Below are 25,203 nucleotides of genomic sequence, written 5' to 3' on the forward strand. Positions count from 1 at the left end.
TCATTGTGGGTTGGGTTTGGTAGGTCACAACCTGACATGACTTTAGCCCTAATGACATTCATTAAGAGCTTAATTAGACCTCAATTAATTCCGAGTTGACGAGAACGGACGGAGAGAATGACCGTGAAAGTGACATTGCGGCATACAAGCACATATATTCCATACTGTGCATTTACAATCCATTATTAGACTATAAATGCTAATGCTGTTAGCTTGTAAAGTACAGCGGTACCCCGTCATGAGTTCCTGTTTTTTTTAATTTTTATAAGTGAATTCAGGGGTAGTGAAGTAGGATTCAATATTAATAAATGGGATACTTTCATAATTATTGCACAGAAAACCTGTTTACAATCTTCTTAATACAGTTTTTAACATTATTAGAGCCCTCAATACATAAAATAGCACCCCTACAGTAATCTTTACATTTGTATTACCCAATATAGTAGATATAATTATAGAGAATAAGACATATTAGACATAAATAAGATAACATAGACTTACAGGAAGAGTGAAGAGTGACAGGAAGAAAAGCTCTGACACCTAAAGTTGGCTTGCATGTACATACGTTTCTGGAACAAACGCGGGGAAAAATATGCAGGTCAATATGGTGTTTCTTTTCATGATGTTTAACTGCTGTTGAATGATATTTTAAAAATAAAAAAAGAAATGCTATAAATATGCAGCCGAATGTATCCAAGCGTGTGAAGCACACAAGGCGCCGCGTCATGCAAACTACCTTCACTTCTTCGTGCCGTGTGGCTTGCCAATGTGTTCATGCCTCCTGAATATCCATGCGATTTTCACTTTCTTTCCGCGCACGCACGCTAATCACAGCGACATGTGCACAACGCCATCGCATCATCACCCAGAAACACCATTAACATGGGGGAAAAAGGCATCCATTCACGCCTCTGTGTGCCCAGGGACTCTAGTTGACTCACTTCAAATACAATCTGCATCACAGAATAAGCATGTACCCAAGTAGAAATGAAAATTGCACGTGATTTCCAAAATTGTTAACCGAACAACCTCTGAATTGGAACAAAATCTGTTCTGTGACGCTTGTTGACTTTCAAGTTGTTTGAATTTTGTTTGAAAAGAACGGAAATGGAAACAACATTAGCGCCATCATAAAGTCTTTATTTGTCATTTTATGTATTTTAAGTGGAATTTTAACATTATTACTTATCATACATGCTTAAAAGGACGTTTCGGGAAGTTTTGGAGGAGTAGTAGGTGTATTGTATTGTATTTATTATGTGGCTACTCGCCCACTACTACTAACCCAAACAAACTACTTCATCTTCACTGGCCTCTAAGTGATACTGAAAAATACTGAAAATGTTTACGTTTTTTAATGTTAATGACTCTGGTAGGAGAAATTACAAACTATTATTCATTCATTCATTTTCTACCGCTTTTCCTCATGAAGGTCACAGGGGTGCTGGAGCCTATCCCAGCTGTCTTCGGGCGAGAGGCGGGGTACACCCTGGACTGGTGGCCAACCAATCACAGGGCACATATAGATAAACAACCATTCACACTCACATTCATACCTATGGACAATTTGGAGTCGCCAATTAACCTAGCATGTTTTTGGAATGTGGGAGGAAACCGGAGTACCCGGAGAAAACCCACGCATGCACGGGGAGAACATGCAAACTCCACACAGAGATGGCCGAGGGTGGAATCGAACCCTGGTCTTCTAGCTGTGAGGTCTGCGTGCTAACCACTGGGTCGCCGTGCAGCCCCAAACTCATTCATTAATTTTCTACCGTTTATCCTCACGAGGGTCGCGGTGGGTGCTGGAGCCTATCCCAACTGTCTTTGGGCGAGAGGCGGGGTACACCTTGGACTGGTGGCCAACCAATCACAGGGCACATATAGACAAACAACCATTCACACTCACATTCATACCTATGGACAATTTGGAGTCGCCAATTAACCTAGCATGTTTTTGGAATGTGGGAGGAAACCGGAGTACCCGGACAAAACCGCCACACAGAGATGGCCGAGGGTGGAATCGAACCCTGGTCTCCTAGTTGTGAGGTCTGCGTGCCAACCACTTGATCGCCGTGCAGCCCCAAACTATTTTTCTTAAATCTTAATTTAGAAAATAACTTAGCATGCTATTTAATTTGTTTGTTTTTTTTTAAACTACCAAAACCGCAGCGTAGCACCAAGGCTTAGCACTAAACCCGGTTACAATGAAATGCAAAAGCCAGCAGTGACAGCAGCTTCAGCCCAGTTTTCCTAAGCATGTTTTTTAGCATGTTAACAAGTACGAAGTCCGACCAGCAGCAACAAATGCTATGCATTAACTTTGTTTGAAATGTGTAAGGCCGCTTTAAGCAGGTAATTAGGGCGCCCCCCCCCCCCAAGTCTATGTTGTTGTCAACAACCCTGACTTTGGCTAAAATGAAGCGCCCTTGTCAAGTTTATCCATCCACATTGTACACAGAAATGTCCGAGGCCAAAGTCACGTGAACTTCCCAAGGAAATTGATTGACAGGCCTCTGGACCGCCACCGGCTGACCTCTGCTCTCCTTGATCATCAGCTGCACGTCCTCGTCGTCCAGGATGCGGATCAGGTCACCCTCAGGGTCGCGGTAATTTACCGCAATGTCGTCCACCTTGAAAACGTCCCTGAGTGAGACATGCATATGCGTCACATGAGTGGTCGCCATGGTGATATGAACGCACAAATGCAAAAGTACTCATTGTGAGTTTTATTTTTCATGGTTGGATGAAATTGTTATTGGCTTTGTCACGATGAGATTTGCTTATTGAGAGAATGATGATGATATTATCATGTATGCTGACAATTAACTTTATTATGTTCAGTGCTAATTTACATAAACATTTAAAACTAATTATCACACATTATTGTATTAATAAACACTTTCTGAATTTTTTTGCTTGCTGCTCTTATGTCACAAACCTCAATATTTTATTATTTGATGGTATTCTTTTGTTATTTAATATTTTTCATATGTATTTATTTTCAAATTGTTTGTTTTGATTTATGTATTTTTATTTAGTTCTGTATTTTTCTTATGTATTGATTTTCTCATTTTTAATTTGCATTTTTTTTTATTTAACTCTGTAATTTTCTTATGTATTGATTTTCTTATTTTAAATGTGTATTTATTTATTTTTTATTTAATTCTGTATTCTTCTTATTTATGTATTTTCTTATTTTTAATTTGTATTTATTTTTTTAATTTAATTCTGTATTTTTCTTGTGTATTTATTTTTTAATTTCTACTTTGTATTTATTTATTTTCTTATTTAATTGTATTTTTATTACACATTTTATTACATTTTCATTTATTTCAGTTTTTAATTCTGTACTTGCATTATATATGTGTTTACTTTATTTGTTTAATGCTGCATTTTTACTACATATTTACTTTGTTTTTTACACTTAATTTTAACTATGTATTTCCTGTTTTTTATTTTTTTTATCCCATAATTTTGTATTTATTTTTCCAAATTTGTTGTAAATGCTCTGTTATTACATCTAACAAACATCTAATGTTGCTTATCGTGGAAAACAATAGCTAGCTGTAACATCAACCATTTTAAAGTAATTTGCACAAAATCAATTTTTGCAGTCTTGAAATAGCAACGTTTTTCATCATAGTCACCCCAGGGTACAATCGATACACATGCAGAAATAACTATACCAGAAGACACAACGTGATGATGGTGGGGTCAGGCTAATCACGTTAGCACGGTGCTTGTCGTCTAAAACGAGCCACTAACGAGCTAGGAACAGATACGCAGTGCAGTAATAAGCATTTGCATGCGGCCGTTTTGGTGCACTGCGAGATGATGAGGGGGTGTGGGGGGGGGGGTGTTGGGCGGTGGGGTCAGAGGGTGTAGAAGGTCCCTTAGGGGCTCATTTGATGATTGGGAAGCTCCACTTTACGAGCTCAAGGTGAGTGTGTGGCAGTACAATGGAGAATTAATGGACTTCTATGCATATTTTCACACGTTTTGTCCGACGTCAACAACAACAGTGGTAAATTTCATATGTATGTACTATACTGTACATACTCTGTGAAAGTAGCTTCCTTATGGGAACCATATTTGGTAACTTCAATTCACTTACAAACACAACATTAAGGCCAGCTATGTTTTCCACTGATTTGCACAAATATAACTAGATTATGTGTGGAACCGTTGCATTCAAGTTCTCGTCACTTTAATTCTGCACAAGTTGCAATTATTACTGGTTTGCCCCCAAAATATGATTATATATCTTAACATAACCTCTTCTTTTTTTGTTAACCTTCTTCGAACAAACATAGAGGCCATGTGTTACGCCCACAAATGTAATACAAATCTGCAGTTATGAATGTAATAATCCCGCAAATGTAATAAAATTCCCACAAACGTAATTAAATTTACCCACTGCAAAGGTAATACTGAATTTCTTGCAAACTATTACATTTGCAGGAAATTATTAAAGTTTGTTTGTGGCCGTACATGTGCGTTTTAGTTACAGTATATTATTGTATGTGTGATTTTGTGTGTACATGGGGAAGAAATAACAATAACAAATAAAAAAATAACAAAAAACAGATAAATAAATAACAAAAAACAGACTGTGTACATATATTTATACTGTTTATTCTGTATATTTTGTATTTTTCATTCTTTTTTAATAGATGTGTCTGCACATACTATACCAAAACAAATTCCTAGTATGTGTTTGATCATACCTGGCAATAAACCCTTTTCTGATTCTGATTTTGATCAAATGTATTAATAATAATAGTAATAAAATTTTATTAAAACAATTGCAATTATCATAATTATGTTATCTTTTTTAATTTAAAATCAATTATAATTTAATAATTAAAGATTCCTTTAATGTATTCAAATCAAATAATACTCTTTGAATAATATTTTTTCCACAAAAAAAAGAAAAAAAAGAATTATCTTGTTAAAATCCTCGAAATGACATCTATACCTTCTCCCTCATTAAAAGAAGAAAGAACAAACAGCAACATTATTTTGTCTCATATTACATTTGTGGGAAGTTATTACATTTACAGATTTTCACTTTCCACATATGTAATAATTCAGAAAATTCAGTATTACGTTTGCAGTAGGCAAATTTTATGACATTTGTGGGAAATTTATTACATTTGCGGGATTATTACATTCAAAGCTGCAGATTTGTATTACGTTTGTGGGCAGTTATTACTTTTGCGGGTGTAACACCGTGATTGACACCTAGTGTACCTCATTCGAGACATCAGGTCCTTGTGTGTTGGCTGGATGGTGAGGTCCTCTTGAACGCACACGTCTCTGCACACAACAAAGGATTCAAACAATAGCTGTACCTACGTATACACATCTGCACAACAAACCAATCAATCAATAATCCATCCATTTTCTATGTCGCTTATCATCGCTAGGGTCGCGGGCAAAATGGAGCCTATACTAAACGCTAAAATATATACAGTCTATTGGCAACTGGCTGTAATAAACAGAAGGTAAATGAGATGGAGTCATCAAGATGAGAAGGAACCTCATCACAAACACTAACCCGAACACTTCCCAAACTAAACATATCGGAACTCATCTCTAGCTAGGTTACATTAGATCCAGGTCTGTATACACGGACCTGGTGTCGACTCCGTTGGGGGTGAGCAGGTAGCATCGCAGACAGCTATAGGTGGAGCCTTCACCTTCTCCCTCAGATTCACTCTCTGGGAGGGGCTTGATGATCTTCACAAAGGATTCTGGGAAAATACCCGTTTGGTTGTTGGTGGAGCCCTGAAAGAAAATTTCCAAATTATAAAGCCACACCCACAAAATGTAAAGATTTCATTCATTCATTCATTCATTTTCTACCGCTTTTTCCTCACGAGGGTAGCAGGGGTGCTGGAGCCTATCCCAGCTGTCTTCGGGCGAGAGGCGGGGTACACCCTGGACTGGTCGCCAGCCAATCACAGGGCACATATAGACAAACAACCATTCACACTCACATTCATACCTATGGACAATTTGGAGTCGCCAATTAACCTAGCATGTTTTTGGAATGTGGGAGGAAACCAGAGTACCCGGAGAAAACCCACGCATGCACGGGGAGAACATGCAAACTCCACACAGAGATGGCCGAGGGTGGGAATTGAACCCTGGTCTCCTAGCTGTGAGGTATGTAAAGATTTGTATGTGTAAAATATATGTCCACTTTGTAACACAAGATAATTACTACACAAAAAAAGAAGACATTCATGTCTGTCCTCATCCTCCTCCTAGGAACTGAAACCAACAAAGTTGTGTTCTTCAACATCCTGATAAGTCCTTGATCTGTCTTTCCTTGTCGCAATCGGTGTTACTTTCGTTCTTAGGCAAATTAGCTCTGGAGTTTGAGATGTACTCTTCATTGTGTAGTAGTCAAGTCTTTTTTTTGACACACTATAAACCTTGTAATGCTACCTCTACTCAATGTTCCTAGTACCATGTCTAATTTGCATTATTGTCATTGTAGTCAAGACATACAGCATAAGTATCTTAGCATTACATATCAGCATATTAGAAGTTGGTTTTGTTGACATCAGTCAGTCAACCCGAGAGTCGTCGACATAAACCGGGTATCTCTGTATCGCACATCAGTGTGTGTTGGCAATAATACACACCTATGCTATGCCTAATTTTTCAGTATGGAACATTCAATATGAAGTTTCCACTGAAAGAACACCTTCCTTCCTTCCCTCAAGTTTGCTCCTCTCCAGATCGTCTCCTGGTCTTACCTCTAACCAGTCGGCATTGACTCGACGCAGGAGGAAGATCAAGTCACCTCTCTTTAGGTTCAACTCCGCCTTACTGCTGCCGCAAAAGTCAAACATCGCCTGAAGAAAAATGGTAATGGTTTTATTTCATTTGAACATGCATCAGATTACAATTGAATGCATCACATAATCAGTTCACAGTTCCAAAGGGAGTCCAAAAGGAGTAGGAAGAAGCAAAGCTTATTAAATCCTACCCCTCCATCTGGTACTTTTACAATCAGTAACTGTTACATTTGTTCACTTCCTGCTTTCCTAATATAGTTTACTTTTACAATCAGTAACTGTTTCATTTGTTCACTTCATGCTTTCCATAACACAGTTTAAAGTTGTTTTTTTTTTTTTTTAATAATGTACCTCGTACCAAAGTACGAGGTGATATGACCATACAATGACATAATGGGTACCATGATATATAAAGCACATATTTTATTATTATTAATATTATTATATTTTACTTATTATTTTAGCTGTTTGAAGATGAACTATATCAGCAAGTTTAAGTATTTGTGATTTTAGAAATAAGGAGTTAGTATGTTGCAAGTCGGATGTCGGACTTCCTGCTTTCATAATATAATTTAAGTTTTATTTTATTTATTTTTTTTGACACGTACCGAAGTAGGAGGTGATATGACCATCCAATGACATAATGTGTACCATAGTAAGTGTCAATATAGTGATATATATAGCACATCATGACTGGTTCAAGACTCTTCATCCTTGTATTTAGCAAACATCAACTGCTTGTATTGTTTCTTGAATTCAAAAGACATTAAGGTGAGGTACTTTTTTTGACTGCTTTCACAGTGGTTAACTTCTTTTTACACTTGCATGACTGCTATTGCTATTTTTATGTTTTATGATTTCCTATGGGAGAAATTGTGTTTCGGTCGGCGATCACTGATGAAAAAGCGTGCATGTGAGCAGCTCCTCTCATTAGGACCAACCTCCTAAAGACGAGAGCGCAGAGGGAGCTAATGAGTGTCGTCGTGCTAGCGATGCAAGGCGCATCATCATCATCATCATCATCATCATCATCACATCAGGTGCAATGAGCGCAACAGAGGCAGAGGCAGAGCGATGGCCAAAAAAAGAACAAGGAGCCAGTAGGAGGGAGGTGAAGAAGAGGAGGAGTAGAGTGAAATTTTTACACAGAGGTGCAAGGCTGACAGATCACTGCTGCCTTTGCTGTCCGCTTGGATCGCAGCAAGTGAGGAGATTGGGATCAACTTCACGGGACGATGTGTGGTGAGTGGCCGCAGGAGAGTATCTTATATTCATTTCATGAAAAAAAAACATTTCTTTAATAGTACATTCTTGTCTGTGTGTCAGTATCTGTTATAGACAATTCATGATACTTTTCAAATGTTTTCACTCCCCGTCTTAATGGGGAAGCAGAAATTCCGCTAAAATACCAAAATACAGCATCAAATGTCCTGAAACTAGAGGGTGCACTGAGGCAGAAAAAGACTTAAATAATAGATTTTATTCAACAGGTGGGAAACGATGAATACTTCATGTCACCCTGTAACCGTGAAAGTATGCAACATTTGATGAATATTATGACCATATTCATGTTTAAAATGGACAATTTATGACTTTATGATTTTGGGGCTATATACAGCTTTAAGGCAATTGCAGGCAAATGTCTGCTTTGTTCAATATTTCATTTCAGTCTATTTAAAGTACAATGATCGAAAAACACACACACACACACACACAGACTAAAAATGTGTTAAAAATTGCAATTATTCCACAATAGACAAAATATGCACTGTTTATCCTGTTATTAAATGCACTTCTGGATGGTTTTAGGTGATAAAGTTTGCACTCATTGCAAATTAAGGGTGTGTTCTGCTAGTACACTTAATGTAATCAATGAGAGCTTGAGAGACGGGTCTCATGTCTTAATTCGTGTCTTTGTGTATTAAGTCATGTCTTAAATGGCTTATTTACTTGTATTATGTAAACTATATTGGGTACACATTTATTGCGGGGCATAGATTCCCAAAATAGCCTGCAATAAGTGAAATCCGCCAAGCTGCCAAACACCTCACCATATACATTATAATCTAAAACAGGCATTAAGATGTTATCAAGATGTTTCACATATCACAGTGGACACAAGAAATGATTAAGTGACTTATTTCACTCCTCTACCTGTGCCTCTTTGTCTTGGCACTGGCAGCTGTAGTGTTTTTGTATCCTTGTTAAAACATATTGTTGCTTTCATCCTATTGTCCATGTCCTCCTCCTCCTCCAGATTCATGTATTCCATAACAGCGCCCCAACGTTTTGTGCGATGGTTGACTCCTTCTGCCTTTTGAGTGCAGAACGTCTCAACGACATTGTGGGTTTTGTCAGGGAGAAAACGTGTAAACGTACAGAGTTCAGAGTCACGGCAAGCTATTTTCTATCGATCACACAACAGGAAACAAGGCAGTTCAGCACAAAGGAGATTAATTGACAATGGTCTACAGCCAATCAGGACGCAGAAGACAATGGGCGGGTTTTCCCTTAGTCAATCTGGATGCAGAACACAATTCGTGTTCATACACAAACAGCACTAAAATTGGTTGCGAACGGTGAACCACAATGGAGCAAGGGAACACTGTAATTTGAGCGCAAAGATGACTATAGGGTTGTTATTCCATGTCTAGAGGACTCTAATAATATTTTTAAATGTTTTTAGAAGGTTGTCAGCAGGTTTTCTTTGAGTTATGTCATGTCATAAAAGCTGCCCAATTAAGTCCTTATTTTATACATATGTTCTTCACTAGACAGCTGTTGGTCCTGCGACTGTGAACGCTAAACGAACCGCACCAAAGTCCACACTAAGTACTGTATGACTTAACATTATTGGAACATAGCGTAAAAGAATAAGGAGGTTGAATTAACAGTCCTTGAAGTTAATCTCGACTCTGCCAGCACAACACACAATAAAATAAGAATGTACAACTTCAGGCATACATTTTCTTGTGGTGTGGAGTTGTGGGCGGCTATGTAGTAATGTGGAAGTGTTGAGGAGGAGAATGAGCACAGGCAACACTTAGGTGATTAATCCTTCTTCTCAGGGTTGTTTTGCTTTGTTCTGTTGTGTGTGAATCTGTGAGTGATGATGATACACTTGCTAAAATGTGTGTTTATATTTGTAATTTAAAAAAAAGATTGCAAAATATACACATAATACGTACGTAATCGACTTGGAGGTTATGCTGCGGTTAGGTAATTTATTATTAGTATAATTATAATTACTTTATTTAATAGTACCCCTTCTTCAGGCTTATTCCCCTTAAATAATAAATAATGTTCATTCATTCATTAATTCATTTTCTACCGCTTATCCTCACGAGGGTCACGGGGGGTGATGGAGCCTATCCCAGCAGTCTTCGGGCGAGAGGCGGAGTACACTCTGGACTGGTGGCCAGCCAATCACAGGGCACATATAGACAAACAACCATTCACACTCACATTCATACCTATGGACAATTTGGAGTCGCCAATTAACCTAGCATGTTTTTGGAATGTGGGAGGAAACCGGAGTACCCGGAGAAAACCCACACATGCATGGGGAGAACAACAAAGAGAACAACGGAACCTCCAAATGTTTTGACTTCATATTTATAAACAATAACTACCATATAAGTATAAAAAGAAGTATAAGTATAAAGAGAATTCATTTACTGTACAGTAAAGCTAAAATAAAAGAAGGACATGCAAACTCCACACAGAAATGGAATTGAACTCGGGTCTCCGAGCTGTGCGGCCTGCGTGCTAACCACTCAATAAATACTTACAAATAAATGATTAAAATGTAAGGCAAGTCGAAGAGCTGATAAACAGCAAAATAGATGAAATCCTTAACAAAACACTTTTAAAAAATGATGAATGATACTGCATTGTTTGATAAACAAATGGATGGTCTGGAAGAGATAGAAACAAAATGAATAAAAAAAAAAGGATTCCACAATATTAACTCAATCACTACCAAAGACGTATTTATACATTTTTTTTCAACCTGACCGCTTACTCCCAAAGATGTATTTTTGCATCTTGTACGGTTTTTTTGCGCTACGGGCCCAATGAGGTGATGATGCAACTCTACTCTCTTTGATGCAGAAAAAAAACCCACCACAAAGTGGCAGTAGTTAATTTTACTACTCGGCCTGCATCTCTCCCATTGAAAAACACGCTGTCCAGCAACCGGGAACTGAAAAGCCGAAGGAGGTTGCGCAACAAAAAGGAAACGTTAACGTGTGCACACACAGTTCAGTTGCAAATGTGAAAATTTGAACTACTTCATGGTGTTTAAAAAGTATGTAAAATATTTATATGTAAAATATATGCTGTGGCATCATTAGCCACGTATACATGGATCCAAATATTCCAATTCCATTCGGGTTATTTGCTCAAACGGAAAGAATGTAACCTTTGTATACACCTCATTCCGAAAAAAAAGTGCCAATCCGAATGAATATATAATCGGATTCCTAGGGGTGGAATATTCCTTTCCGCAATCCGATTGAGGTATCTTGTACCCGCTCAATCGGAAAGTTGTCAGACTGCGTTCTTCTTCGTGGTGTTTTTCTTCTTCTGTTGTTTATTAGCGGTTGGCAAGCAGCTTTCGTGTGCATTAGCGCCATCTGTGGAACAGAATCTAAACCCTTCTATACGCCATTCACAAGTCCAGTTTTATTAAAAAAGAAAATACATATCTATATAAAACATGTGCTGAGCTTAATTATAAAATATTAGCAAGATTGAACTTTATCTTTTCCTGTTCACGGGTGCGTTCTTTCAGCGAATGCTGAGATATGACGTAACACGCAGCTCAAGACGTTCTTCGATTTAAAAAAATGGAGGCGAGCAATCGGCACTGGACTGCTGCGGAAAGTTCGTTTTTGATTCAAACTAAATTTCGACTGGACGAACGAAAAACTGGCAATACGGAGTTATTCCAACAAGTGAAAGAAAAACTCAAGGAAGTTGGTATCACGTGATGTTGGTGTTTACGTTTTACTGCGCATGCCCCATTGACTATTCTGGTTGATTATAGCGGCGCATGTAGACATGCGATTGGAATATTCCTTTCCATGGATACCATTGCTTTCGGAAAGGTCATTCGGAAAGAGAAAAACTCCTCATGTAAACGTGGCTATTGTTTAGACATTTTGGGAAAATGGCTAAATTTGCGTTATGCTTGAAATGTACCTTTTCACAAAAAGCTTTTTTTTCATACAAAAGTATGAGCAAGTGATGGATGTGCACAAGAAATCATCCAGACTGCAACAAGATGACTTAAGTCATAATTGACAACAAAGGAGTTTATATACAATTGTGTGCAGCTCGTTTGCATACGTAAAGCCTCTAAATGACCCCTGGGTTTAGCCCCGCAGGAGCAATTATCCTGTGCAATTAGATGACCCGGCCTTAACGAGCTCCTAACATCCTCCTTCAATAAGGAGGAGGAGGAGCGCCCTTGGTGAAAAGCGGCATACTGTACTATCACACCGTGGCTCTCAACTGGAGCTTTGTCTACAGCTGGATTGTTGGGCCCCAACTACCTTCAGGCCAGCTCAAAACGGTGAGCCAGGTTTCCATGGTTACGGCACCAAGTGAAAAGAATTCTCACAGTTTTTACGTTGTTAAAAGGATGTGCAGGGAGGGAGAAGCAGTAGCTTTTTTTTTTTTTTAACCGAGGCGGAAATGTACTGAAAATAAGTACATGTATAATACAACAGGAGGAGGTAATGAGACCTCTGGAATTCTAAACACTTTGGTGGGTTCCACGTTCTGAGTGACACTCAGCGAGAGAAGGATCAGACCAGCAAGGAGCACTACACTAAGATCGTCCTGCCCTCAGAACACATAAAGTTCTAGGGACATTTCGCTCAATTATGATCATCACCCCTAATCCTTGGGGCCATTAGGGATGTCAGACCAATGCCAGGTGACCAGAAGTCCATGGGTCCATCATCTCTACCCCCAGGCTGCCTCAAGTGTTGGGTAAATTTGCCCTGTGGATCCACATGAAGTACCTGGACTCTTCAATTGTTAGGTTCCCGGACCACACCAAGCCCTATGGGTCAAGCCACCTAAGAGTTCTGGTATCATCACAGACCACATCAGGTTTGCCCTGCCCACTACCTGAACAACCTGGAGCTCAACGCTTTAAAAACAGTGGAGATGGTTGTGGATAACATCACCCTCTGTGACTCTACGATCGACATTGTGGACTCCTTCTGCTTCCTGGGTACCATCATCTCTCAGGACCTCAAGTGGGAGCCAAACATCAGCTTCCTCATCAAGAAAGCACAGCAGAGGATGTACGTACTTCCTACGGCAGCTGAAGAAATTCAGCCTGCCAAAGACAATGATGGTGCACTTCTCCATCCACACCTCCTCCATCAGTGAAGGTGATTGGCTGCAATCTCCCGTCTCTCCAGGATCTGCACGCCTCCAGGACCATGTGAGATTGTGGCCGATCCCTCTCACCCCGGACACAGACTCTTCGAAACGCTCCCCTCTGGCAGGAGGCTGCGGTCCATCAGGACCAAAAAGTCACGCCACAAGAACAGTTTTTTCCCGTCTGCTGTCAGCCTTATCAACAAGGTCCGGAACCCAACCTGACACTCCTCACACCCCACCTCTGCCTCATCCTGCCACTTTGACACTGCGTTACATCAGTAACGCTCAGTTTGGACTCTTTTGAAATAACAATCAGACTGTGCTTTCAGAATAACAAACAAAAAACAGACTGTGTATATATATTTATACTGTTTATTCTGTATATTTTGTATTTTCATTTTTAATAAATGTGTCTGCACCTACTTCAGCAAAACAAATTCCTAGTATGTGTTTGATCATACCTGGAAATAAACAATTTTCTGATTCTGAATCTGATTCTGGCGGCACGGCGGACGAGTGGTTAGCGCGCAGACCTCACAGCTAGGAGAACAGGATTCAATTCCACCCTCGGCCATCTCTGTGTGGAGTTTGCATGTTCTCCCCGTGCATGCGTGGGTTTTCTCCGGGTACTCCGGTTTCCTCCCACATTCCAAAAACATGCTAGGTTAATTGGCGACTCTAAATTGTCCATAGGTATGAATGTGAGTGTGAATGGTTGTTTGTCTATATGTGCCCTGTGATTGGCTGGCCACCAGTCCAGGGTGTACCCGAAGACAGTCCTCGTGAGGATAAGCGGTAGAAAATGAATGAATCTGATTCTGATTCAGATCGTCCTGACCCCAGAACACAAAGTTCTAGGGACATTTCGCTCACTTATGATCATCACCCCTAATCCTTGGGGCCATTAGGGATACCCGACCCATGCCAGGTGACCAGAAGTCCATGGGTCCATCATCTCTAACCCCAGGCTGCCTCAAGTGTTGGGTAAATTTGTCCTGCGGAGCCACATGAAGTACCTGGACTCTTCAATTGTTAGGTTCCCAGACCACCTGAGAGTTCTGGTATCATCACAGACCACATCAAGGGTCAGTTTGCCCTGCCCACCATGTCGAGCCTTCAGAAGTCCTAGGGCCACATCAGCTCTCTGGGTTCATCACACATGGTCTACCGCAAGAACCCCTTAAGTGTCAGGTTTCTTTAGTCACTGGCCTCCCTCAGGTCAGAACTCAAAGTCTGCTTCCTTGAATTTTGTAGTAGCACCTTTTCAAGATTGCAGAACTTGTTATAATTCTCTTCTGAGACCAACTTTTCCCACAATGCATTTCCCACAATGAAGTACTACATAGTGAAACAAAGTAGTGCTTGGCTCATCCTTGCACCATCTTGAGGTGACAAGTACCTTTTCCCTGCTCTCTTCAGGGCATCCATTGGTTATTCAACGTCTGTTTTCTATAATTGAGAGAACACGACGCAGGACGAGCGCTAACACAGAGAAACCCGCTGAGGAGCACTCAGTTCTCGGAGCTAAAATAAAAATGTTGAGTAGGCTGGCAGCATCGTGGGTAGATTACACTGCTGTGTGGGAGGGAGCGAGGCTGAGCTTAGTTTGCCCATGAAAGTCGAACTAGAGTGTGCAGACGCTTGGGTGTTTGAGTGCATTCATCTCTGTGCCGCAACGGTTTCAGAGAAGTTAAGTGCTTCTCCTACGAGGGAATAAGGCAGGTGTAGATCAAAAGCTGCAGTGACACTTCACCTGCAGACACAAAGTCAGTCTTTGCACACACTTATGTGCACAACTGGGCATCGCTCACAGTGTCAATGAAGTCATTTTTTTCTCAATTATAGCAGCCTGTTTGATAATTTGGCTGTAAGAAAATAATGTAGGGAAAAATTGAAGGGTCATGACTGTTTTGGACATCAGCATGTTTATTACACTGTACCTCCAGTACCATAGCAAAGGACTAAATATCTAGTTTTTTAGATTTATTAAATTTTGTACATTTTCTAAAATAACATTTTTTGTGTGTTATAGTGGTCTATTTTGTGTATAATTTTGGGGAAAAGTCTTAATTTTATACATTTTGGAATAAGGTAAATGTAAGAAAGAAGTTAGGATGAAATCACCAGACATGAACCTCACTGACTAAAAGTGAGCATTATTGTTTTGAAGCCGATTTTGTATTATACAAAGATAATAAACAAAAATTAACTGACTCAACAATATACTCCATGCAATAATGGTTTTCGGTACATGGCTAGGTCTAACGGCATAACAAAAACTGCTCCAACAATCCTGTGCAATAACTGTGCAATAAACCGTGCAATAACATATTGCTTGATCAGCATGTACACAGCGGTAAATAGGGTGTATAACTTATTTGCTTTGCTGTTATAAACCTGGAATTTCCCCCTGTAGGACTAATTGCAACTCTTGCAATGTATCTCATTATATTATGCAGGTTTAATTTTTTTAATTTTTTCAAATTTTTAAAGTTCCATTAGCTAAATCTTGTCAATAAAAGAGACCTAAAGCCTTAAATAGTCCACATTAAAGTACAACAAATTAGTCTATTTCACAGTCTTTGTCTTTTGCTATGATTTCCATGAGTTTGTGTAGGCCAAAGAGGAGACAACACTTAATATTAAACTAATGTTAGACATATTTGACAAAATCATGAGTATTAATGAGTGTTTAATTGTGTTACTGTCAGTGTGTGTGCATGTTGGCCACATGGTTGGTCACGTGAAATGCAACGGTAGGGTGAACCTGACAGTCGTGAGTTGTAGTCACGCCATGCAGTGTCATGCATATGTATTTTGCGTGGTTACTCTCCAAAAATGTTACCATAACAACAATAAAAAAAAAAAAACATCAGGGAAGTCAAGCACACATACCTCTGCGCGGGGGGAGGAGAAAAGGTCCGTTTTTGGTTTGACTGTCTTCCTAAAATGCAACAAAAACATGACAATGAGTTACGACTACTAGCACTGTTCAGCAAAAAAGACTGCAATGCAAAAGAATCTTTTCTAAAAAAAAAAAAAAAAAAAGATTGTTGGTTAATTACATTTTGACGCAATGGAGTGCAAAATAGAGTGCACTACTTGGCTGCTGTTGATTCAGTCTCAAATAGCTTCCAATACTGTACATCAGGGGTGGGCAAACTACGGCCCAGGGGTCACATTTGGCCCGCCGTTTTTTCAACTTTTAACTTACCATCTGGCAACATGACTTGGTAATGGTAATGGATTTATTTCATTTGAACATGCATCAGATTACAATTGAGTGCATCCCATAATCAGTTCACAGTTCCACATGTCCAAAAGGAGTAGGAAGAAGCAAAGCTTATTAAATCCTACCCCTCCATCTGGTACTTTTACAATCAGTAACTGTTACATTTGTTCACTTCCTGCTTTCCTAATATAGTTTACTTTTACAATCAGTAACTGTTTCATTTGTTCACTTCCTGCTTTCCATAATACAGTTTTTTTTTGTTTGTTTTTTTAAATAATGTACCTCGTACCGAAGTACGAGGTGATATGACTATACAATGACATAATGGGTACCATAGTAACTGTCAATATAGTGATATATAAAGCACATATTTTATTATTATTAATATTATTATATTTTACTTATTATTTGACCTGTTTGAAGATTAACTATATCAGCAAGTTTAAGTATTTGTGATTTTAGAAATAAGGATTCAAATTAAATCACATAGTATGATGTGGTCTGATGTTTAAAGTACTCCTGAAAAAAGGAACATGAGAACATACAGCTGATCGTATAACAACTGATAAAATTAGAAAAAATAATTCAAAATTATGAGCATAAAATAGTGTGTTTGTGTGTTAATTATATGTTCTGGCCCCCTGGTCAATTTTGTTAACTCAATGCGGCCCACGAGTCAAAATATTTGCCCACCCCTGCTGTACACGATAATAGTAAGACATGACTTCAACGGCTCAAAAAAAATGCGGTGTAGTCTTAATAAAAAAGAGGAACAGTGAGAATTTCTTGTGATATTATCACTAACACTAACAACAACACTAGAAAAGTCCATACGAATAAAGGCATGTGTGAGATGGGGAAGTCATTTTTTGCATCATTTCCTCTTGCCCTTCCCCGCTTACCACATGTTGCCCTGGTGAAACACAAAATGAGCTTGAAGGGTCATCACAAAAAGGGAACTAACAATCTCAACGTCTCTGCAACTTATAATAACAGTTTTGAGATGACATCAGTTCAAGCAACAACCAAAATACACATACAAACGTTTTCTTTCTGCCCTCAGTCTCCTCTCGGATAAAATTAGCCTTCATTGTTGTTGTATTTTTTTGTTATAACCGATTTTGTCATTGTAGCATTTGAGGTTACATGGCTAGAAACAACAAAATATAACAAACACTTTCCTGCCACCCTCAGTCTCCTTTTGGATAAAGTTGGCCTTTATTGTTGAGCTTCTTGTTCCGGCTGATTTCGGTATTGTAACATTTGTGGATACATGACTATAAACAGCAAAAAATAAACACGTTATCGTTTTCTTGCTGGCCTCAGTCTCCTCTTGGATAAAATCTGGCTATACAGCTGCGTTTCTCATTACAACTTAATTTGTTATTGTCACATAAGAGGCGACATGGCTATAAACAACAACCAAAATACACATACAAATGTTTTCTTGCTGCCCTCAGTCTCCTCTCGGATAAAATTAGCCTTCATTGTTGTTGTATTTTTTTGTTATAACCGATTTTGTCATTGTAGCATTTGAGGTTACATGGCTAGAAACAACAAAATACAACAAACACTTTCCTGCCACCCTCAGTCTCCTTTTGGATAAAGTTGGCCTTTATTGTTGAGCTTCTTGTTCCGGCAGATTTCGTTATTGTAACATTTGTGGATACATGACTATAAACAGCAAAAAATAAACACTCAACGTCTCTGCAACTTATAATAACAGTTTTGAGAGGACATCAGTTCAAGAACTACGGTACCTTTTAAAAACTATAACTATTGTATATGTGTACCCAAGAGCTGGAGCCTATGCCAGCTGACTTCAGAGTGATACATTAGGTAAACCTTTAAATAACGTAAATAAAAATAAATAATCAACACAAATCAGACTAGCTGCTAGCGACCATGAAGGCGATAGTGAAACAGCATTCAAATCCTACATCCTTTTATTTGTATGATCCGTTAATAGTGTAGTTGTTCACATAGCTTGCAACCACCCAGTGCCCATTTTCACTCAAAGTCAGGGGTGTCCAAAGTGTGACCTGGGGGCCATTTGCGTCCCACAGCTTGTTTATTATTGGCCCAACCATGTGAAAATCTAATAAACACCACAAAAATATCTAAAATATTTAATATTGTTGTTACCTTTTATTATTATGGGATGTTTTTTTACACTTACAATAAGTGATGTGATTGAAAGTGTGGAGGGATTGATTCTGTGGTGTTTTAGGCTCTGGTTTGCAGACACGCTGATCATATTTTGAAAACCCCTGATTGACAGCAGCTGTGCCTACTTAACATACATGGAAACAAGGCGGGGCTTACACTTTGCGGGTGGGTGGGCGTAGACGCCTGAGAGCTCGAGGCTGCTGTTGGCTATCCATCTCCGTCTGGTAGAAGAACATTCTGAGGTCTTCGTCCAGCAGCAACCACGTCGGTAGACCCAGTAGCCTCTGCAAGAGAGAGTAGGGAGCAGTAGGACGATGATAGACCCATGGGAAATGGAGGAAAATGAGATGGTCAGGAGGGACGAACGAGGTGGAAAGAGATGGCGAAGGCGAGTTAGAAGCACGTAGGTTGCGGTAAAAGCGAGGCAAGCGAGTGGGAGCAGGGCTGGGAGATGGTGGTGTGCTTTTTGGCTACGGCACAACACCTTTTTCTGCTTGCAACATGTCAAAAGTCCCACAACTACAATATACTGTCAGTCAGACAGCGATGTGGGCAACAGGCGCAGAAGCAGGGAAGAGAAGAGAAGAGGCGACGCCTACGTGAGCAGCAGCTTCATCTGCAAACTGCTGCTCAAATAAACGTCCAAGTCAGGGCTCCATCCACCTACAGCATCACTCGGCCCACTTAGTCTCCATGTTAAAGCGAGCGCATGAAGACTTTGCTTTAGATGATTACCTTCATGTACGTGTTGAGCTCTGGGATTCTGCTCTCCGCAATCTCCCGCTTGTTGCCGATAAACACTTTACCTGGAGACATCAGAAACGCACTTCAGCTCACATTCAGTGGAAACCGATGGCCATGAAAACACAATTAATACCTCTCTGAGTGTCACTCACAGCACTTTCAATAGCTCGTATAGAGCATGTTCTACAGATGTACCATAACGGTTGCCCCTTTTCTACTGCACACGACTCCAAAGCAGGTACTACAGCTATAGTTGGTTCCAAGCATCCTGCCTGATGTAAAACTCTGCTGCTGGTCACTCATTGGTCAAGTAGATCCGTTACTGTAATATTTGAGGACACAGTGCAAGTCCAGTAATGCCCCTCCCCCCCCCCCCCGCTGCCCTAAGTCTCCTCTTGGATAAAATCTGGCTATACTGTTGCGTTCTCATTACAACTTAATTTGTCACCTAAGATAATTTGTCACATAAGAGGATACATGGCTATAAACAACAACCAAAATACACATACAAATGTTATTGTAACATTTGTGGATACATGGCTTTTTTATCGTTTTTTTGCTGGCCTCAGTCTCCTCTTGGATAAAATCTGGCTATATTGTTGTGTTGCCAACACTTTTCTGCCACCCTCAGTCTCCTTTTGGATAAAGTTGGCCTTTATTGTTAAGTTTCTTGTCCCGACTGATTTCGTTCTTGTAACATTTGTGGATACATGGCTATAAACAGCAAAAAATAAACACGTTATCATTTTCTTGCTGGCCTCAGTCTCCTCTTGGATAAAATCTGGCTATACTGTTGCGTTTCTCATTACAACTTAATTTGTCAAAGTCACAAAGGAGGATACATGGCTATAAACAACAACCAAAATACACATACAAATGTTTTCTTTCTGCCCTCAGTCTCCTCTCGGATAAAATTAGCCTTCATTGTTGTTGTATTTTTTGTTATAACCGATTTTGTCATTGTAGCATTTGAGGATACATGGCTAGAAACAACAAAATATAACAAACACTTTCCTGCCACCCTCAGTCTCCTTTTGGATAAAGTTGGCCTTTATTGTTGAGCTTCTTGTTCCAGCTGATTTCATTATTGTAACATTTGTGGATACATGGCTATAAACAGCAAAAAATAAACACGTTATCGTTTTCTTGCTGGCCTCAGTCTCTTCTTGGATAAAATCTGGCTATATTGTTGTGTTTCTCATTACAACTTCATTTGTCATAGTCACAAAAGAGGATACATGGCTATAAACAACAACCAAAATACACATACAAATGTTTTCTTGCTGCCCTCAGTCTCCTCTCGGATAAAATTAGCCTTCATTGTTGTTGTATTTTTTGTTGTAACCGATTTTGTCATTGTAGCATTTGAGGATACATGGCTAGAAACAACAAAATATAACAAACATGCCAACACTTTTCGGCCACCCTCAGTCTCCTTTTGGATAAAGTTGGCATTTATTGTTAAGTTTCTTGTTCTGACCGATTTCGTTATTGTAACATTTGTGGATACATGACTATAAACAGCAAAAGTTAAACACATGTTATGTTTTCTTGCTGCCCTGAGTCTCCTCTTGGATAAAAATTGTTGTTGCGTCTCTTGTTATGACATATTTAGTTTGTTGTAGCATTGTAGCATTTGTGGAGAGAGGGCTACAAATGACAAGTAAAGTTTGCTTGGTTGAACAAATGGAGGGACGACACTTTCCGACATCATTGATAGGCAGTGCACCTCATAACCAATGTACCGGGAAAGATACAAAAGTTATAACCAAGATATACTGCAAAAAATGTTTTATAGGTTCCTGACATCCAAGTGAGTTGTGGAGTGTGAGTGCCTGGTATTTTGCAGGACTACATTTACTGGATGTTGTCAACCCTGTAGGACTCGTAAGTCCAGAAAGGATGAGGCGGTGCTGTCTAAATCAGTCCACAATTCATCCAAGACCATCTAATGCTGTTGTGAATTCAAATTTAGCACAGCCTTAATGACCCTCTGTTCTACTCTCACTTATTATTCCTCCTGCTCTCGTTCACTTCAAACCAATAACTAACTCAGACCTCACTCATTTGAATAGAATCAAACGGTCTCCTTGCTTTCCATATTACTGTATATTTGTGTAATATGATGATGTAATGTGATATTATGTGAACCAAGCAAATGACTTAAGTGTCCTCAGAAGACCATATGTCTTCTTTTTTCCCCCCCTACAGTCTCCCATTTCTGTCTCCCATCACTAACCCTCTCCATCTTGATGAGCTCTGGCGCTGCTATTACACCCATCAGCTCCAATATTATCCAGCACAGTCCTCCGTGGCAGATGCTAAATCAAAAGTTTTTAGGAAACTTTTTCTTTTTGGTTCAGCAAGAGGAAATACTGATGAAATGCTAATGTAGTCAATTTCAGTGAACAAGAGCATGGTGGTCAGGTAGAATGTACTCAAAACAGACGATGCATACAATTTGTAAAATACAAAATAGCATGGATGTCAAATGCACAATAAACATCATAGTAACGCTACCTTAGCATGGAAACAACTAAATCATTACAAGCTAATGCTAACAAGATAGGCCGCATTTTGGCTAAGAGGATTAACTTGGTATTATTGTACAGTAGTTGAAATTGAAAACTAAAATGTAACTACATTATGGAGGTCAAATACATCGCCTTCCTCTGTAGTTAGCTAGCTAATTTGATGAAAACAACACATAATTTCCACCAATTACCTAGTTAAATTACCAGTTAAATGTTAATTAAATCAAACATTTAAATTACATTTGTTTCAATTTAAATTTGTATTCATTTTAATCAAATGTTATTACATGTAATTTAAATACATATGTAAATTGCATACAAATATAATAAAAAATAGTAATTTATGAAAAATGCTCTTACATTTTAGTCTTTAACAGACTTTGTTATTTACATTTTAAAATTAAATTTGCATTTGTATGTAATTTAATTAAAAGTAGTTAGATGTAATCCAATATAATAAAATGTACATTAAATTTGTATTTTATTAATTTCAACTTGACAAATATTTTTATTTAATTTTTTATTAAATGTATATATGGATTGGATTTAATTAAATCAAATTAGATTAAATTGAATACAAATTCAAATGTATATATAAAAATAAAACACTATAAATACGTGATGTAATTCATATTTTAGTTATATTTGTACTAAATAAAATTGAATTACATTTCAAAAACTTAGACAATAAAAACACAACATAATGACTCAAAATAAGTGATTATTATCAAGTATGTATTTAGCTAACTGTCAGTTATTGCAGAACCCAAAAGAATGTAGCAATGCTGGTGAAATACGACAAGTGGTGTGTCTGTTACGTCAATAGCTCGTCTCCAGTCGCCCACAATGATCGCTTACCTGGAAGCGAAGGCAGCACGCAGGTGTTGGGTGAAGGTCTGTCCGGGTCCTCCGGAGAGTATCTGGACTCCAGGATCTGATGGAGACTTAGGAACTCTCGGTAGCGCCGGTAGATTAGATACTTGCTCCATCCTTTGGTTTTCACCTCAATAACAAACCTCTGTTGACAGAAGACATTGTGATTTACTGCAAAATGTTAGTAGAAACTTACTATTTAAAAGAATAACTTACAAAATAGTCAATGAAGCCCCTTTTCTCCTCGATATCTGCAATAGTGGCGCTGATGGGGACGTTATCAGGCAGCTGGTCAAAGTCACTGCATGGGGAATAGTTTTGTTAGAACGTCATGTGACCCCACTGAACATATTCTCAATCACAAAACTAGTTTTTATCCCAAAAGAAAAATTCTAAAAGCTACTAAAGTGCCACAAAATGTAATGTAATTATAGAAATATGGTAAAATATTTTATATTTGGATGGAAGCAGTGTGTTATGTATGACAAACAACACAACAAAATGCAGTTTTGTGACAAGTCAGAGCAAAGCCAGAGACTGTAAACTCCAATTGCATCCTTCTGTGTCTTTTTGGTGGAACTTTAAGAGTATATTTGAACAAACTCACCTCTTGGAACGTAGTTGCTGTGGTAGAGTCATGGCTAAAGATGGTATCAGATGGTCGAAGGACAACAAACTAGCAACCAAGCAAGGGTACCAGAGAGAGACTAACTATGCAGAAGAAAGAAGCACCAGGAAGTGAAAGTTCCGTAAAAAAGGATGTTCCACATGCGTGATCAGGGCCTTGGGGAAGTCCCGCATGCATGTGTCTGGCCATGTGGGTGGAGCGACAACCAGGATGTAATAAATAATAAATATTAGTATGAATAGTTATAACTAATATTAACCAGTCTGATGAAGATTTGCATACTTTTCGGTTGAAATACCCTATTTCAATATGCATCGTAATTAGGAAGGTATAGGTTATTGTTGTATTTATTGTATACAACTTTGTAGCAAACTGCTAATGGCCAACATATGGTCGGACATTCTCTAGACAGCAGAAATCATGATTCCATTTACCACAGCAAGTTTTCCACGTCCTGAGGCAGTAAATGAGCCCCAGACCATCACACTACCACCACCATATTTTACTGTTGGTGTTATGTTGTTTTTCTGCGCCATTACTTACATAATGATGTACTATAGATGCAATGGGATACACACCTTCAAAAAATGTAAACTTTTATCTTGTCAGGCCACAGAATATTTTCCCAAATATCTTAAGGATCATTAAAATCAGTTTAGAGCCTGTTTTGCTCAGTGTCTTCCTTATGGTGGATTCAGGAACACTGACCATAACTGAGGCAAGTGAAGCCTGCAGTTCTTTGGATGTTGTTGTGGTGTCTTTTGTGACTTCTTCAAAGAGTCGTCGCTATGCTCTTGGGGTGATTTTTCATCATGAAGCAGCCAAACAGCCCAGACCATCACACTACCACCACCATATTTTACTGATGTTCTTTTTTCTGAAATGCGCCCTTACCTTTACAGCAGAAGTAATGGGACACAAAACCAAAAATGTGTCTCCACTGCACTCTTGACATTATGTGCTTTTAATGCGTTTTTGTGTGTTATTTTGACTTCTAATATGGAGAGCTGACATGGTCCCACAATATACTCCACTGGCCAGCTTCTGCATTTTCCCCTGGCATGTACACCAAAGCATAAAATAAATGTCATAAATACATCAGAACTGAAAAAAAACACCTTTGCCGTGTATGTACAGTGAGTTATCCACATGTGAGAATCGCTTCATTGTTGTAGCTTACAGTCAAGTTATTGACGTCCAGTCAGCCAGTCAATGCACAAACGAGATGCAAAGCCAAGGGCAAACGTGACGTGAAAAAGAAAAAGATTCTTTGTGTTGTGCGACAGCACAAGAAAAACATATTGAGACGAGTTGATTTCCTGAAGCTTGCAAACCTCAAAAGCCTGCCTCGTGCTGTGAATGGTAGTAACAAGTCAGCAAGAGTCTATTCATTTATCGTCAAGGACAGGAGAGATTTCTATGGCCTGCCGAGCTTGTTTGTGCAAGTGAAATAATTGATGAAATTGAGTGTGTGATGCAGTGCGGCAAACTACAATAATAAAAATATTGTTCAGTGACTGCCTCACCTTAAAGAAACACCTGGAAAGTAGTTTCGAATAAAATAATACAACTTTTTCAAATGGAAAAACAACACTGGATGAATCTAGTTGAAAGAAAAAAATAATGTGTCAGATTTGCAGTGCCATTACATAATAAGAGGCCGGCTGCGTAACAGGCCAAACAGCCAACATAACTTGGTGGATTTTTAAAAATTCACCATTCGCCCACACACACCCTCACATGCAAAGCCTTATCGTGCGTGCACGCTAAATATACCAGCCTGTGCATATTTGGCAAGCTGGTGGG

At 38.9% G+C, this 25,203-nt stretch overlaps 2 protein-coding genes across 3 annotated transcripts in view; one reads left to right on the forward strand and one right to left on the reverse strand.

Annotated features, from left to right (window-relative positions):
• Window positions 1-23,514, reverse strand: ncf4 (neutrophil cytosolic factor 4). 2 transcript variants are annotated; one of them, XM_058087183.1, is made up of 10 exons: window positions 23,377-23,514; window positions 22,986-23,070; window positions 22,755-22,914; window positions 19,354-19,424; window positions 18,775-18,902; window positions 16,113-16,161; window positions 6,821-6,872; window positions 5,642-5,759; window positions 5,257-5,322; window positions 1-2,646 (listed from the first exon to the last, which is right to left on the reverse strand). In XM_058087183.1, exons 1-10 carry the CDS (start codon window positions 23,406-23,408, stop codon window positions 2,439-2,441), a joined length of 969 nt encoding a protein of 322 aa, XP_057943166.1. In that variant the 5' UTR covers window positions 23,409-23,514; the 3' UTR covers window positions 1-2,438. The 2 variants fall into 2 exon arrangements, with proteins under 2 accessions (XP_057943166.1, XP_057943161.1); XM_058087178.1 differs by having other exon boundaries at window positions 5,642-5,793; window positions 6,774-6,872.
• The window catches only part of pvalb7 (parvalbumin 7), a 21,191-nt gene continuing 3,858 nt past the window's right edge, over window positions 7,871-25,203 (forward strand). The window contains exon 1 of the mRNA XM_058087196.1: window positions 7,871-8,057. Within this exon, the coding sequence (XP_057943179.1) occupies window positions 8,051-8,057 (7 nt within the window). The 5' untranslated portion in view covers window positions 7,871-8,050. The remainder of the gene's footprint in view (window positions 8,058-25,203) is intronic.

The sequence above is a fragment of the Doryrhamphus excisus genome, chromosome 1 (genome assembly GCF_030265055.1).
Source record: "Doryrhamphus excisus isolate RoL2022-K1 chromosome 1, RoL_Dexc_1.0, whole genome shotgun sequence".
NCBI lineage: Eukaryota > Metazoa > Chordata > Actinopteri > Syngnathiformes > Syngnathidae > Doryrhamphus > Doryrhamphus excisus.

What these genes read in the sequence shown, in the direction of transcription:
- ncf4 (XM_058087178.1), bottom strand. Translation starts at nt 23,408, where the DNA reads ATGACTCTACCACAGCAACTACGTTCCAAGAG. An exon ending in CGCCCACCCACCCGCAAAGT is followed by an intron (nt 16,162 to 18,774) that starts GTAAGCCCCGCC and finishes GTTGCATTTTAG; the next exon opens with GAAGACAGTCAAACCAAAAA. An exon ending in TCAATGCCGACTGGTTAGAG is followed by an intron (nt 5,794 to 6,773) that starts GTAAGACCAGGA and finishes ATTTTCTTTCAG; the next exon opens with GGCTCCACCAACAACCAAAC.